This window comes from Macadamia integrifolia, chromosome 1 (assembly GCF_013358625.1).
Source record: "Macadamia integrifolia cultivar HAES 741 chromosome 1, SCU_Mint_v3, whole genome shotgun sequence".
Classification (NCBI taxonomy): domain Eukaryota; kingdom Viridiplantae; phylum Streptophyta; class Magnoliopsida; order Proteales; family Proteaceae; genus Macadamia; species Macadamia integrifolia.
This window is the reverse complement of record NC_056557.1, coordinates 28235643-28252070: the sequence shown is the minus strand read 5'-3', so window position 1 is coordinate 28252070 and position 16428 is coordinate 28235643. Positions and strand designations below refer to the sequence as shown.

Here is a 16428-nt window from a genome sequence, read left to right as displayed (position 1 = left end):
TTCGAAAAGCATATTAGACAATGATATCTTTCGAAAATGACACAATATTAAGTATTATATTTTTTAATGATCTTGAAAAAAAAAATTACCCACAACTTAAGGAACACTGGGGAACATGACAATGCGAAATGTTGTATTAACGTGAGGCAAAAGTATCGCAAACCGCTTCAACCAGGTTATTCTACATGGACAGTTGTAATTTAAGTCCATAGATCAAGGATCTCTCAGACAATTGGAGCCGTTGATTTGATAGGTCACTTTCTCGATTGGTTATGTGTCAATTTTTACTTTACAAAAGGTTAAAATTTAAGTACCAAATATGTTGTCACATGGTAGTTATAACTTACCCCACCAAAAGAGGCATTCACTTAACTGTTTTCCCCTCAATTCCCAAGCATGTGATGAATTCTAAAACAAGCTTCACTTAATGAAAGTTCCACTTTGGTAGATGCTGGATTCATTCTTTGAATTGAATTGAATACTTGTTCTGCTGCTTTCCTTGGATATTTTTAAGTGGAATGGAAGAACATTATTTGTGTATCTAGAAAAAGAAAGTAAAGGATTGGACTCATATAATGGAAGGCCGTGTTTCGTATACATTTACAGAATAGTTTCTTTATCTAGAATGCATTCTAAAGTGAGAAAAATAGAAAACAATCAAGTTTCAAAATACATTCTAGAACCAAAATCTATTCTGAAAATATATACCTAACAAAGTGTCAGAGAATGGAGATAAAATGAAAAATTCTAGTCCTCAATCCAGTACATATGAATAATTACTGTGAGACTTGTTTCTCACATTAAGTGATATTTATTTTTTTATGAAAATCATAGGAAATAGAATAAGTTAAATAGCAAGATGAGAGTGACTTCAATAGTAATAAAGAATAAGGTTACAAGTTCTCATCCTCAAGCCTCAAATCCTATGGGCTTCTAACCGTCTTTTGGAGGCGCCCAAAACCCAAACTATAGAATACAAGACATCAATCTTCAGCATTTCTTATCAAGCCTTGGAATACAGCACTTCTTGCAACTTCATCTCTAGAACGCAACATACCAGCTCGATACTCTTGAGGGAAATTGGAACACGATAATGAGGAACGTAGCTTTACACCCAGCCTACAGGAGTTGGAATGTAAGCACATCATCATCCAAATTTTGAAGACGTGGACTCTAGAGCTGGAGGGAGGGTTGAAGCTATGAAAGTTCCAAAATATAGCTCACGCTTACTAAAACAGGTTATATGTATCATATTTTAAGCAGCCTAACCCTTGCTTCGCGGAGAGGCTGTCATCATAACTCAGTAAATGTTTCACTTGAATTATCCCTAAAGCAGACCACAGTCATAACGGGTATGACTAAAAAAGTTGGGAAAGAGGATTAGGAGGAGCATGAGAATCATGAACTTCATCACTGAAAATGAGGACTGCATCAGCAACCCAGTAAGGTAACTCTCTGTAGACAGTCTCAGTATCCGCATTGTTCTTTCTTTTATGTATTGATCAAATGCCTTTCTTACCCTTTTGGCCTGTATTATTACCTCTACTTCTTCTTCTCTCTTGCTGCTGCTGCTGCCACCTATCTCTCGTCCCAAGCACCTCGCTAGGACAACTGCATCCTCTAGGGCTGATGAACCACCTTGTCCTACAAATGGGCCCATCACATGCATAGCATCCCCTGCGACTGTAACTGTTCCTTTTGAGAAGTTCCCCAGTAGAATCTCCCATGGTGGCCTGTACCTCAAGCGTTGGAGACTCAATGACTCAAGGTCACAGTTTCTTATCATTTCTATCATGTCTGCTGGATAATCTTCCCTGATTGATTCTACTGTTGAATCTCTAATTAGCTTGGCTTCTTTTGAAATCCTCAAATCTGTTCACAATTTCATATCCAAATTTTTAGAATTCTGCCCAACATTCATATATCACTGCCTTTTCAATAGATACAAACCGATTAGAGCTAGTTTTGGCCTGGTAGGATTGGAAAAAGTCATCAGTTCTAGTTCTACATAAAAATTAGGGGTTTCAAAACAGCCCGGCCAGCCGCAGCCGTCGCCTTGAGCCCGGACAGGACTGTTCAACCCATATGGTGGGCTTGGACTGGGATATTGAAGCCCGGGGTCAGGCTGGGCTGGGCTTGGGTTGAGGCATTGGGCTGAGCTTGGCCCGACCCAACCTGACCGTATATGCACTATGTCTATCTTAGTCTAAGTAAATAAAATAGGGAAAAAGAAGACTAAAAAGTAGTGTGGCTCGTGCACCCAGACACGATGAGGGGCAAAAGAACTGCCCCGCTCCTCATGAAAGGCGGAAATCCCACTCATGTTGATGCTTCTATTAATGCTCCCATTGCGCAAGGGCCACTGCCTTTTAGGGAACCGTCTCCCATAATTTAGGGAAAAAGAATAGTCCTTGGTCTTGACCTCTACGCCAAGACACAGAGCGTGAAAGGACCGCCCTGCCCCCTTGTGGTGGATGCCTCCGCCTATTTTTCTTGGGCAAAAAATTCATTATAATTTATACTACCCACACCACCACACTTATATTTTTTTTTTTAATCTTCAAATAATTTTTAAGTCATTACTATACACCACACCCACCCTCATTATATTTATGGTTAGGGACAATTAGGGTCAAGTTGGGTTGGGCTAAGACCGATAGGGGTAGGCGGGGTCTGGACTGAGTTAAGAGACCTTAGGTTGGGGGGCTGGGGTTTTAAGAAATGTGACCCATTGGCACCCCTATATAATTTAGCATCAAATAGAAAAAAAGATGAGTAAATATATATAGATTCCATTATGTTACCTTGAGGAGTCCATAGACGGGGTACATACCAATGGACCAGCTTGTCATCGACTGGGGTTATTCCTAATGCACTATGGTTTCTCCTCATTCGGACAAATTCATTGCTGAAGCCATGTCCATTTGGATAATTTGTGAACCCTCTCACTGCGCAAAGAGGAAGCTGCCTTGCAGTTTTGAGCCCCAGCCAATCAGCTAGCACGGAGTTTACGCCATCACATCCAATCACAACCTGGGCAATGAAATATCAACATGAACATAGGAACTCCTACACCCCCTCTAACAAAACGTATGGGGGAAGTGAACTATGAACTGTAGGTGAGTACTATATATTTTGTGTGTACAACTTTGTGTGTGTGTGTGTGCGAGAGAGAGAGAGAGAGAGAGAGAGTACACATTATATAAATTTAGGTATTAACAATTGTATTTTGCAGTCTTTGGAGTCAATTACCAAAGTCTAATCTTGGCCTATGGATGCTTTGATACAAAGGAGTGATTTGATTCAGATTGAATGATCTAAAAGAGCTAGGGGCAGTCGGGCATACCTAAAATGATCTAAGAGACGTGGTGAGGAAAGACATGCATAGCTTAGACCTTGTATCAAGTATGACTTCAAATAGGACTAATTAGAAAACAAGGATCCAAGTAGCCGACCCTATTTAATTAGGATAAGATTGAGTTGTTGTTGTTGTTGTGATCTTGGCCTTTTGTTTCCAGGTACTTGTAGTCTTTCCTTCCACTATGTGTTGTTGGATTGTTCCTTGTGCGATCGGTATGTGGTAAAAAAAAAAAAAAAAAAGATGAGATGACCGTTGCTAAAAGACCAATTGGCAGTGCCTTTGTGGTATCGCAAGGACCGTGGGTGATGTCTATAAATAGACACCCCACCTCATATTAAAAAAGAGCTTGAATAGCTATGCCTTGCCTGTGCTAACCCAAGGGGATAGCGCAGTTGGTGAGCAACGAACTTGGTACTGGCCATAAACTCGGATATACTAAGTTCGACTCCCACTAGGCACACCTTGGGCTACTCACACGGGGGTGTTTAGTGCTCTTCACTGCTTTTAGTGAAGTTAAATGGTTCTCATTCAACCCCGGTATAACCCGGTCCATGCGGTTGTGGGGTCAGTATGGGCTCACGGGACTAGTCAAGCCGAAGGCCTGGATACCTGTCATTAGCAAAAAAAAAAAGGCCCTGCCTGTGCTCTCTCTCACATTCTTTCTCCTCCCCAACTGAGTATATGAGCAAAGGGTAGATAATTTTTGCTTTAGTTTTTGGTTTATTTTCCTTTCATTTTAACTGTAAATAAATTCTTCTCTTAATCCTCTCTTAAGCAACTACAACGAAAATGTAGATAATCAACATATTCAATGGACTAGTTAAATACCCTAAACAGGGTTTCAGTTGTTGGGAATACGAAGTCTTAAATTCCATCTAAGGTTATAGAATATTTTTGTAAATGTCATATATAGGGTTTCACTATATATTTGCAGCAAGATTTTCTTTCTATGTAAACAAGCTGAGAGAGAGCACTATAACCCTATTCTCCATTGATAGTGAAGCAAGATCTCATCTCCCCAAAGATGAAGGCAATCTCGCCGAATCTCATAAATCCGTGTGCACTATGTGATTGGTTGTTTTTGTTTTCCCGTTCTTTCCCTCCATTGTTTTAGGATGGCGTTTCTACATCAGTTGGATCAAGGGTTTTTTACAGTTAACCGGATCAAATGCTAAGATTTTCAGGGTCTCCTAGTTAAAATGGTGCTTTTTCTCCAAACTATAATCCAATCTCTTCCATGCAACTACATAGACCTTGTCACATTCAAGACTTAAAATAACACTTTACTTTCAGGAAATGGTACTCAGGATGATCTAAATTACCTCCGCCTTGATCATAGTCCCATCATGAAGATGAACAATAGAATGAGAAGTTTGGGGATCCAAGTTGAGTGCAACTGTCTGGCATCCAAAACGTATAGTATCAAGTGGAAGGTTGTTGGTGAGGGCACTGATGAGATCACTTCTCTTCAAGCACCTAAATTCTTCATTCCTATATTTTGTTATGATGAAAGAATATAGGTTTTTAAGTAACTGCAAAACATATCAAATATAATTATTAAATTCTACCTTTCTATACATTCCTTCGATTTGAAATATAATAAACAATACGTTTAAAAAATATAATCACTACATATGGTAAGGTTCTAGGTTGCACATCATGATTATAAAACTCTCTCTTTTCTTTCAAAACTGATTTCACTTCCCTTTCCTTTATTTGCAACCATACGAAGCCTATAGTGTTCCATTTTAGTTTCAAGTCGAAAAACTTGGCCGAAAATGAAAATGAAAATGGGGTTCTCCAATTAATAGATCCCCACGCCCATTCAAGTATTGTCACATTGCAAGGAAGTATCATAGTTTATGGATTAGATACAAACCCCACTTAAGTTTCCAATTAATAAACCAAACTAATCCAAGTTCAAGGAACTTACATGAATGAAATTACTTCCCCCGGTGATTTCATGCCTCGCACCCTGGATATATAAATAACTTGTTTTCATTAAAACAAAAGGTTCAATAGACAAAGTATATAATTGCACTATACACATCCATGACTTATCCACAATTTAGTGGCCGTAAGGTAAATCCAAACAAAGAGTGAGGGACCAAAATATTGTTAAGAAAGGGCAAGCGACCGCTCCCACTTTTGCCCGGCCCTTGCATCAGTGCCGCGGCCAATGAGAATGTGTGAAGGAGCATCAAAATGTTTAGAATTTTTTTTATTTCGGATGGGATAGGTGATAATTTTACATGCCCTTGTGAATGGGTGTAGGGGCCACATGATCAGGTAGCTTTCTTTTTCCCTTGTAAGAATATTGGAAAAGAAAAGCTACCAGCTTGCGAATGTCTACACCTAGACACATGTGGACATGAAAAGACTGCACTACCACCCCTCATGCATTGAAGATGCCTTCACATGGCCTCCCATTGGTTTGCATGCTGATGCAGTGGCCGTGCAAGCAGGTAGAGTTATCTTATTTGTCCCACTAAAGGTTAGATTTATAAGATGGTTTAAACATAAATCAAGGTCGAAAGATCCAATCTGGCAACCGGTGAGATGCCCGGTCATTGACCACCGCCAATATATAGAAGGGTATACAAAGTGGGAAAAAATGTTTTGGGAGTGTATTTTAAGTAGAGAATACAGGGGAGGGGGTGTTGTAGTTTGGAGGCGAAGCCCTGCTTGTTTCATAAAATCCAATGTCACCGGTGTCCAGACAGGGGTGGCAACGGACAACATCACCGATCTTGAGATAACAGACTTTACCCCAGCTTGGGCTGAAATATCTCAGTCCGACCTCAGTCTGTAATTTACCCTTCAGTGGACAAGGAAAATGTGTTTTCTATTCGGGATTAGCCCCTACGCCACAGACAGAGGAGATGCAAATAACTACCGTGCCCCTCCAGGGGTGCGCATCCCTATGTTTGAGCACATGAGCTGTTTCCAAACAGAAAACACTTGCCCATATATTAATATGTTATACGAAAACTAGGACTTCATCCCTATAACCACTACTGGGTCATGTTCAAAAGTTTAGAAACATACGCTTGTAATTGAACAGCTTTTGATCTGAGCTCTTGGCCCACTCCAAGTTGGTCAAGGGCACGCCATCCATTCTCGTGGATAGCAATTGCAGCTCCTGTCTCTCTTAGGGATTCTGATCTCTCTACTACTGTACTAGTAAGCCCTTTCCTGAAATTATAGAATTAATCAATCAATAACATCCTATTACAGAGATATTAATGGGATCAAAATTTAAATTCAGTAATACCAGTAGGGATATATATTAGTAAAGGTCACTTAATAATACTGAATACACAATTTTATTTCCATGAAGGCGTATTAGTTTACATTGATACCCTAGGTATCAATTTGGCATGACCAACCCGAGCCCGACCAAAACCTAGAAAAGGCCTAGGCTGAGTTTTTCAGCCTGCCCTGCAGCCCTGGGCCAGGATTTTCAAGCCCAAGGATGGGATTGGGCCAGCAATGGGTTGAGGTCTTGGACTGAGCCTGACCCGGCCTCGCAAGACCCTACATATATAATGTATATAAATAAACATACACACACACCACTCACTCTCTTTATTTTTTTAATTCATTCACACCACTCACACTCTTTATGGGTCTTGGTTTTCTTGGTTTACTGGTTAACAACAACCATGGGTAAAGGTTGGGTATCCCACTGGCATACCATATGCTAGCACCCATTGTATCTATCTCTTTCTTTCCTTTTTTTTTAAATGATCACCACATCCTTCCTCAATGATATCCCATCATATGCCTCTCTATTGGTGTTATATGCTAGCTTACCGTACACCGGCCACATACCTATCCCTCCCATAACAATATTTAAAAAATAAAAAAATAAAAAGATTGGTGTTGGTGCTGTTTCATTTTCTCCCATTTTTTTAGTGGATAAAATTGGTAAAATACAAGGACAGCCAATTTCAATCAAAGCCATTAATCGATCCCAGCTTGAAATGGCAAAAATTATAGACTGATAGGGAATCGGGGCCAACCCAGACCCAATCTAGCCATCTCACAGTGAATTAGGGCGGGCTAAGTTGAGCTGAGTTAAGAGAACTTAGGGTTGGGAATTGGGATGGGATTTTAAATTTTTTTAAACCCCGGCCACCGGCGGCCAATTTATCTGTAAATGTAATCACTTAAGAAGAAGAAGAAGAAGTTGGTCGGGCTACTTCTTCCGCTTTTATTAATGTAAAAATTTCTATTCTGAGACTCCTTATTATAAACAAGATTAAAAGAGAAGAAAAACAGAGGAAGAACAAAAAGGAAAGGGAGGCAGAGAAGAGTGTACCTACGAAGGGCAACGGCGGTAGCAAGGCCGCAGATTCCAGCTCCCACTATCACGATTGCCTCCTTTTCCTCCGACGAACCTCTCTCTCTCTCTCTCTCTCTCTCTCTCTCTCTCACACACACACACACACACACACACTCGCACAGAACACAACCCACCCTCGGAATGAAGAGAAAGCCTTTGGAGTTTGCCAGTTTGGTCTTCGGATACCGTCTCTGATTCTGAGTAGTTTATAAATTTAATCGATTAGGTTGATGGGGTCTCGATCAATTATTCAACGTGTAGGGTTTAGATTTGACCCATTTATAAATAGATAATATATCGTGTAAGAAGTAAAGTAAACCCGACCGATCTGACCTTATACATTCAACACTATCGTTTATATGTATATTTTGAATTTTTTTTTATAATAAGTATATATTAATATTTTTTTTAATTATTGAAAATAATTAAGTGTAACATCTTTTCTAAATTGTTGATGATTTAATAAAGTATATTAAAATTTCTTAAAACTAAGAAAATTTAAAAACCGTTTTAGAGTCATTTAAAGCTTTATTGGTACATTAACCCATTTAAATCTCAATTAGCCCAATTAAAAGAAGCTCGATTAAAGTCCGAAGCTTGAATGAGACCAAACCAGCCTGACCGATTGACACCCCTATGATGATCTATCGTTGATCTTTAATTTGAGTTGGATGCAACCCAATGGTATTAGATTTTTTGATCAAATTTGTTATTAGTTATTTTATTCATAAAAAAATAAAAACGTTTGGAAATACCATCTCATATGAACCAGGGACAAGGCTCTCTCAAGGTTTGAGAGGATGGACTCAGGGTCGGGGTCGAGATAGGTCGAGGTTGATATTGATTCGATCTTAATTCTAGATCAAACAGAAATACTCTTGGGTTCAATTAAAAACTGATTTTATATTTTTTTATCATTTGTCTGTATGAATCCGTTGATACACAAATAAGTAGCATTCTTTCTCCCATTTTCATTTTTTCAATTGTTTTTAAAATATTAAACAAACTACTTTTTTTTTTTTCCATCCCGTTCAAATTCCAAGTCACAATATTTAAAATAGAAACTAATTAATAAAATGACTTTGACTATTTTTTCTTTTCTAGAAAAAATAAATATATGGAAAAATTACTATCACTCCCACGCCAGGCTTATATTTACCATTGCTGCTCTATCTTTTATTATTTTTATTTTTTATTTTTAAATTCCTCTCCTTTTAGACTTTTACATCACTTTCTCCCAAGCTGTTTTTAAATATTCAGATTACTCATCATTTTCACATGTAATCTAAGGATTCGGCTCCTCTATTGCACAGTAGAGGTGGCGGTTCAAATCCGACGCCTTGGAATGCCTTGGCATGGAACCTAACACAAAACCACACGCCATGAGACGCTCCAAGGCGTCGGATATGAGCCGCCTGCCGCCTCTATTGCGTAGTAGAGGAGCCCTTTCTTGTAACCTATACCTCTTTTTTCAAACTGACTGGTTCAAAATCTTGACCAAAAAATACATAATAATGTCATGGGAAAAAGCTCTATGAGCCTAAGGCGTACATTGCGCCTTCTCACATGGATTATTATCTTAATTTTTAGGGAAAAGAATGCTCCATGGTCGCACGGTCATTGTGTCAATTAGGGGTGCAAGTTTGGCCCTAACGGTCTGGACCCACCCTTGGCCCGCCCTAATCCCGAACAAGTACCAATCCAAAAATTTGGCCCTGAGGGCCGGCTCGATCCTGAAATTTCTGACCCTGAGTTAGGGTCATGGGGGTAAGGGTTGATGTCTTTGCCCGCCCTGAACCCAACCCTGATTTTTACCCCTGATGTTGACCATGGTTGTGACCCTGATGTTAACCCTGAATTTAACATAATTTTATAGATTGTTTGCCTTATTAGGATGATATCTTCGTTTATCATGACAAATAATTGAAATTTTTTGGATTATTTGCTTTCTTAGGATGATCTCCTCTTTGTTTACCATAATAGTTGGAGTTATTTGTATTATTTGAATATTTGTTTTAGGATGTCCTCCTCATGACAAATAATTTGTAACTTTGTATTTTTTATCTTCTCTTTATTATGAATATTTTTTATTTTTAAGTTATTTTATATTTTGCAGGGTTAGAGTCAGGGTTAGGGTCAGGGTATACCCAACCCTTGATGATAAACCAATGTCAGGGTCAATCAGGGTCAGGGTCATCCTGGCCGACCCTAAAAAATCAGGGCTAATCAGCGCAGGGTAAGGGTTGGGATGAACCCTGAAGGGTAGGGCCAGAATTGAAGTTCTATGGCCCTAAGTAACAGTCAGGGAGGGTTTGGGCCCAGTTAACGGGACTCAGGGTTGGGCTAGGGTTTTAAGAAACCCAGCCCAACTCGGCCCTGTTACACCCCTAGTGTCAATTAGGTGGCCAATGAGAGGGTGTCTATGGACATCAACAAGAGTGATTTTTTTCGGTTTCATAGGGGTGGGGGCGTCAAAGGTGGGGTCATTCTGACACCCTCTGTGTTTAGGCACAAGGGTCATCTATATCTCTGCGTTTTGGCATAAAGGGTGGGTTTTTCTGAATTTTATAGAGGTGGGGCATCATTTTGCTGCCCTTTATATATGGACACAAGGCCATGCGATCGGAGAGTATTCATTTCCCCTTTTTTTTCTAAAGAGAGAAAAACAATAGTTATGCTTGGAGAACCCTACCCCAAATATCGATATGTTAAATCGGAAAACAGCCCAACCCTGAAATGACAAAATAAGAGTTAACAGGAATAATCAGGGTAGCGCCGGGCTGGGCCCGGTCCATAATATTTCGACCCGACCTCTGGCTGAACTGGGGTGGGTAGGGCAGGGCCTGAGTTGGGCTAAAGGGTTGGATGTGGGTTTTAAAAAAACCCGGCGCAGCCCGGCCTGGTTGCAATTCCACCCCACCCTTGTTGGACCATCAAACGGTAATCTCGAAACGCAAAAATAAAGAGGGCACGCACATAGATTCCAATTTTCAAAGGTTGCCCTTTCCGAGTTTCTCCCCCTCTTCAGCCATGGAAGCCGCTTCGAGTTCTTCTGCGCATCATTCTTTGGAGTTTAATGACGCTTCAGTAACCCGTGAGGAAGACGATACGAAAGCTGAAGAAACCCTTGAGGCCCAATCAGTTCTTAACCAGTCAAATTCGAATCTGATGGTTAAGCCGTCTTCCGAGGTTGAGAAAGCAGAGCTCCGTTCTTATTGTTCTTGTCAGGCTTCAACAACCATGGCTAATGGCAAAAAGATTGTTAGGAGAAAGAAGGGGGCTTCGAGAGATGTTTCTGCTCCTGCTGCTGCTTCTTCTTCTTCTTCGGTGTCTTCTTTCCCTTCCCAACAGAGAGGGTTGCGCCTTTCATCTAAATGCCGGATTCCAAGAGTGTCAATTGGTGGAAATCGTCGCGGAGAGACTGAAATTGATGCGCTTGCGCTTCCTCTTGGGATGTCTATCGCTGCGGTTGTGGCTCAGGTTCGATCATTCTAGGGTTCCCTTATTTTTTATTTTTTTTTATTGTATATTCTCAGATTTTCTGTTGTAATTATTTGAAATTTTGTCGGAAGTATCGTTATTTTTTTATTTTTTTTTTAATGACAAGAGATTACTTCTTTGCCTAGAAGCTGTTTTGAGTCTATGCCGGGCATCAGTGCTTGGATTGTAAATTGTAATGCGTTTGAAACAGAAGAGCAAGGACTATTTTAACAGCGGAAAACTTGTTTTTAGAAACTGCTCCACTCTGCTTCAGGAGTTCAGGGTCTCTGCCTGGCGGCAAGTAACCCTTTCCTAGTGGCTTAACTCTGGCACCACGTTGCCCCTTCCACACGTGTGTTGTGACTCAGGATCGACTTCTCTGAAAAAAATATTCTTGGGATAATTATTTTTGTCATAATTATTCTTCCTATAGATAGAACAGGTCATGGCATTTTTCTAGAAAATGAATAGCTTGTTGTAGTAGAAAACAGGACCAGCACTAGCCATTTTTACATTGGGAGCTCCTTTCTGTTGTAGTGAAAAATCAACTTTTGGACAAAATTCTTTTGATGGATGAAACTAGAAGGGAAAAAGTCAATGCATCTTAGTGTAGAGATTTGAGAACCAGAATCAAAGAAGAGGAAAGAAGAGAAAGACGAAGGAATTGGGGAGTAAAGCTTATGCGATTGATTGTTTTATAAATCACAATCAACTGCCAGCCACTCTCTTTATATTAATTATGAAATAATTACATACTTTGAGTATGACTCTAAATACATAATATGACCAAGACTCTAAAGCCTAATCATAATAGGGAACTTACATAGGCTAGGAAATTAACTCCTCCTAACTCACTTAGACTAGGACTAATTCCACGATGGGGACACTTCTCCTATCATGGACACATTTTCCAACACTTAGATTCATAGGTTGTACAATTGAGGTAGGAGAGAAATTGAAATGTGGGATATCTGCAGTTGTTGGATTTTAGTATACCACCATTCCTTGTGGCTCAAAATCAGATGGGGTAGCAAGACAAGACTTCCTTGATAGTCTAGCCAAGCCCCTTTGCTTTTCTAATAATATTTCTTATCTTACTATGCTAATGCTCCTCCTCCCTTCTAGCTTCTGGCTTATCATTTGATGTGGTATACTTTGGTTTCAGGTTCTGGACAGAGAACATGTGACAAAAGAAAAGATTCCTCTTGAGCATATCTCAGCGGTACTCTTCGTGACTTCTTTCAAGGCCAACATGAATTATGCTTGCTTCCAAAAAAAAAAAAAAAACAGTTCTCAGTCACAGGCCTCCATTAGGCTTTTCATGCCCAAACTACAAATTGATCCACCTTGTACTCTTTTATGGGATGTTCTGGATGCTTTTAGTGCCTAAATAAGCAAATAGAATATTCAGTTTCCGAACTTCTGAAACAATGGCCCATAAGGCCATAACTACCGAAGGATTTAAGAAATCATTGCATTGAAATATGCTTCCATGGATTCTTTCTTTGCTGTGATGAACATGCTGTGTAATTTTACTGCAAAGTCAAATCGGAATTGTAGAATATTGGCTAATTTGAATGTATTATTGCGTCTGCAGGTTTGTGCTTCAGCTGTGAGAGAATCTCTAGCCAATGTAAGCCTGACCCTTCAGAACTGAATCATCTGTTGACTTCTTTCATCTGGTTAAATTTTCTTTGGTTCTTGTGGGTATGAAACAGAATCTGAGATTCTGAAACAATAGTTGTGCCTTTTCGTTCTCATTGAGTATGTTCTTCCAGGCTTTTGGCGACAGGTTTGACTGTTTTGTGAAAAACTTTGAGAAATCTTTTGGAAGCACTCTAAGGACCTTACATATAATCAATGAAGCATCTCTAAATAAGGTTCAAGGACCCTTAAGAGAGTCAAGTACAGAAAGTTGTGGTTCAGTAGTGGCCCCACCTAAATCTCCCTGCAAGCAAGGACATAGTTCTTATTCACAAGCAGTTGCATCTACTATTGAAGCTTGCCTACCATCTGACACAGTGGAAGAAATACAAGAGAATTTGGGATTAGATTCAATAAATCGAGAGCTTGCCTTGCATGGACAAATGCACCAACAATTGGCTGCTGCTTCTTCGAGTGGACTTGGTTCTGGCTATAATCATTCGATGCTGAGCACCTTTGAGAAATCTGTGAAGGAACAGGCTCGTTCTAATGACCTCAAGACATTTGAGATTGGTCTGATCATGAAGCGGTTACAACTGAAAGAATCACAGTTGGCTCTCCATTCAAATTCAAATTTTTTGGAGAGATTTAAATTATCTATGGGCATTTCAAAGGCATCTTTCAAGGCTGAGAAATTCAAAACCCAGTTAGAAGATGCAAGACACGCAGAACAGCTCAAGAAATGCATCGACTATCTGGTTGCCGGGTTACTTATAATGTCAGCTTCACTTTTATATGGGGCGTATGTTTATTCATACAAACGGATCACAGATGCCACAGGGTCTTGTTCATCCTCTCCAAAGGTCAGTTATTTCTCTCATCCCCATGAACTATTCCATTGAAAGGCTTGCTGATACATACAAAAACATTGGCCTGTGCTGTACCATCGTTTAAGATTGTGACAAGGGCTTCTCTGAGAACCAAATAATGTATGTGCTCAGTAGAATGATAGGCCAACTGATCATAGTTGCCAAGGCATCGCTTAGGTCTACCTTGGCATCCAGGCGCCTTGACAACTAGTGTTGCCTTGGTTGCGTAGGCAGGTTTTCTATCGGCCTGGACGCAAGGCTCCAATACCTTGGTTTGCCTAGGCGTCGTGCCAACCATGCATCTGATAGAACATATTATTCATGATATTACAACATAAAAATAACAATGACGATTACGGTTGTAACTTAATTATAGGGTCGTCACTTTGGGCAATGGGAAAAGGCTTGATCTGCCAGCAGCTAAAGATGCAGATTTAAGTTTGAGGGCTGCCACTTGCTGAAAAAGTGCTGAAGGTTAGGACTGACCCTGTCCACCCCTCTCGGGACCCTGCGGACTTGCCTGGTTGTGGCCCTTAGTTTCTCCAGACAAGAAAATAAAAAAGAAGTCTCTTGGAGAGCATCCTTGGGTGCTTTTGTCTGACATGTAATAGCTCTGTTGGTGCTCAAATTTTGTTGACCACATCACCCTCGACTCCTGGTAAGTTTCAGACCCAAGACAATACACCATGTGGCACAATTAAAAGGTCACTTTTGGTCAAGATTTGGATGGAGGTTCAAATCATTATAGGCAATATGCTCGAGTTTGTCTTTGAAATCTGAAGGATGGTGAATCCACATGGTCCACTTATCTATGCAAGGTTAGAATTGCCACATCAGAACTCCACAGATTTGACAGTTGAAAATGCAAGAAAGAACATCCAGTAGATGGTAGGCCATGAAATTTAACATTCAAACAATCTGAGGTGTGCTTTATCTATCCAACATTCAGATTGCCCACATCAGTATTCCACATGGCAGAATTACATTACCTGTCAAGAGGTACTATCTAGATGTGCTCTTCTAGAGAAATTTCTGCCATACTAGTAATACAATATTAATAACAATAACATCACAAGAACAACAACTTGGCGCAATGGTAAGGTTCCTCAATTGTGACCTAGTGGTCGCAGGTTTGAGTCGGAAAACAGCCACTCCATGAAGTGGAGGCAAGGCTGTGTATATTATGATCGCCTTATGCACTGGGTATGCCCATTTTTTTAAGAACATCAACTATCTGTTTAATCACCTTTATTTTTCTCCCTTCCTATTTTCCTTTGTAGATGGCTTTACATCAAGGAGGTGCCTCCTCCTATTAGGACCATCTAATTAGTGTGCTTTCTGGACCATGGCCATTTAAGAGTTCTTTCAACCTGTCCACGAATTTAGATTAACCAAATTAATGAGCACATAACCTTTAGCCTTGATGAATTTAATGATAGTGCTTGCTATTCTTATGTTGTACTTATACCAAACATGTCTGTAATGCTAGGAAATTCATAATGACATTTGGTTTTGTTTCAGGAGGCTACTTCTTGGTGGGTCCCCAAGCAAGTGGCATCTTTCAATTCATGGCTAGACATGATGAGATGTCAGGTTGAAGTTTTCAGCCGGATGCTGTTCGGTGTTCTGATGATTGTTGCAATTGCTTATTTGCTTTTCCAACGTTCAGCCACTTCTAATCAGATGATGCCAGTAACATTTATCCTTTTGCTATTAGGAGTTGGTTGTGGCATCGTAGGCAAGCTTTGCATTGACACATTGGGAGGGAATGGATATCATTGGCTCTTATACTGGGAGGCTCTCTGCTTGCTGCACTTGCTTGCAAACATGTGTACTTCAGCTTTGTTCTCTATCCTGTATGGACCTGTCCTTGTAGCTCAAGGTACCAAGGCAAGGGCAGTGCTCCCATACTGGTTACGGCGGCTTGTGTTTTATGTCATTATACTTTTGTTCTTACCATTATTAGGTGGTTTGTTGCCATTCGCAAGCCTTGGTGACTGGAAAGAACACTTCTTATTGTTAATCACTGATAATTTATTTGCATCAGCTATAGAGACTGGCAGCTGATTTCTTGGATTATGGCTGGCCTGTAAAGATGTAAGATGGTTAAAGCATTGTAAGTTTTGAGATAAATTATTCTGTTTGTATGGTGTTTATTTTCGCTTGACTCTTCAAACCATGTAAGGAAGGTTCTACATGTATTTTATATTGTATTCAAAACATTTGGAGGAAAGAATGCTTACTCTTATCTTAAATGAGAAACTTGGAATGCTTTTCAGCCAAACATAATTGTGGTATCTTCTTCTTCTTCTTTTTAGGAGTATGTTTTCCTTGACCAGAGACTGAATCCAGTTTCCGTCTTGAGAGTTGCATTGACGAATTGTGGAGTAATCTCAGTTACGAATTAATTGTATAGGGGCAAACAGAAATATTGTCACATTGTAGGGAAATATAATGAAACCAATGTGTTGATGTATAATACATTAAGGCTGCCCTTAATTATTCGAGCTTTTAGGTGAAATGGTATCAAACATGAAATCAAAGCAGGAACATCAAGTATTCGACTTTTGGGAGCACCAAGCACATGAAGTATGAGAACCAAAGCATCAAAAGTATATATAATCTTGGGAGAGAGAACACTTCCTGGCCGTGTGGCCCCTGCAGGTGCCAATGGAAGTGCACACCCAAGCATCCAACAGTGAGGGGTCGGGTGATCATTTTGCCAC

At 39.9% G+C, this 16428-nt stretch overlaps 2 protein-coding genes across 2 annotated transcripts; one reads left to right on the top strand and one right to left on the bottom strand.

The window, feature by feature from the left end:
• Nucleotides 1–847: 847 nt before the first annotated feature.
• Nucleotides 848–7900, bottom strand: LOC122073886 (monooxygenase 1-like). The gene is made up of 6 exons (XM_042638573.1): nt 7686–7900; nt 6410–6556; nt 5295–5336; nt 4684–4852; nt 2805–3033; nt 848–1872 (listed from the first exon to the last, which is right to left on the bottom strand). Exons 3-6 carry the CDS (start codon nt 5324–5326, stop codon nt 1328–1330), a joined length of 975 nt encoding a protein of 324 aa, XP_042494507.1. The 5' UTR covers nt 5327–5336; nt 6410–6556; nt 7686–7900; the 3' UTR covers nt 848–1327.
• Nucleotides 7901–10668: 2768 nt separating this feature from the next.
• Nucleotides 10669–15957, top strand: LOC122081984 (protein CPR-5-like). Its single transcript, XM_042649483.1, has 5 exons — nt 10669–11189; nt 12355–12411; nt 12787–12822; nt 12968–13696; nt 15224–15957. The coding sequence occupies exons 1-5, from the start codon at nt 10740–10742 to the stop codon at nt 15767–15769; spliced, it is 1818 nt and encodes a 605-aa protein (XP_042505417.1). The 5' UTR covers nt 10669–10739; the 3' UTR covers nt 15770–15957.
• The last annotated feature ends 471 nt before the right edge of the window (nt 15958–16428 follow it).

Coding starts and splice junctions, on each gene's coding strand:
- LOC122081984 (XM_042649483.1), top strand. CDS start 10,740: ATGGAAGCCGCTTCGAGTTCTTCTGCGCATCATTCTTTGGAGTTTAAT. Junction 12,823..12,967: donor TGAGAGAATCTCTAGCCAAT/GTAAGCCTGACC, acceptor ATGTTCTTCCAG/GCTTTTGGCGACAGGTTTGA. Junction 13,697..15,223: donor CTTGTTCATCCTCTCCAAAG/GTCAGTTATTTC, acceptor GTTTTGTTTCAG/GAGGCTACTTCTTGGTGGGT.
- LOC122073886 (XM_042638573.1), bottom strand. CDS start 5,326: ATGAAATCACCGGGGGAAGTAATTTCATTCAT. Junction 3,034..4,683: donor GGACTATGATCAAGGCGGAG/GTAATTTAGATC, acceptor TTCATTGCCCAG/GTTGTGATTGGATGTGATGG. Junction 1,873..2,804: donor CCGTCTATGGACTCCTCAAG/GTAACATAATGG, acceptor AATTGTGAACAG/ATTTGAGGATTTCAAAAGAA.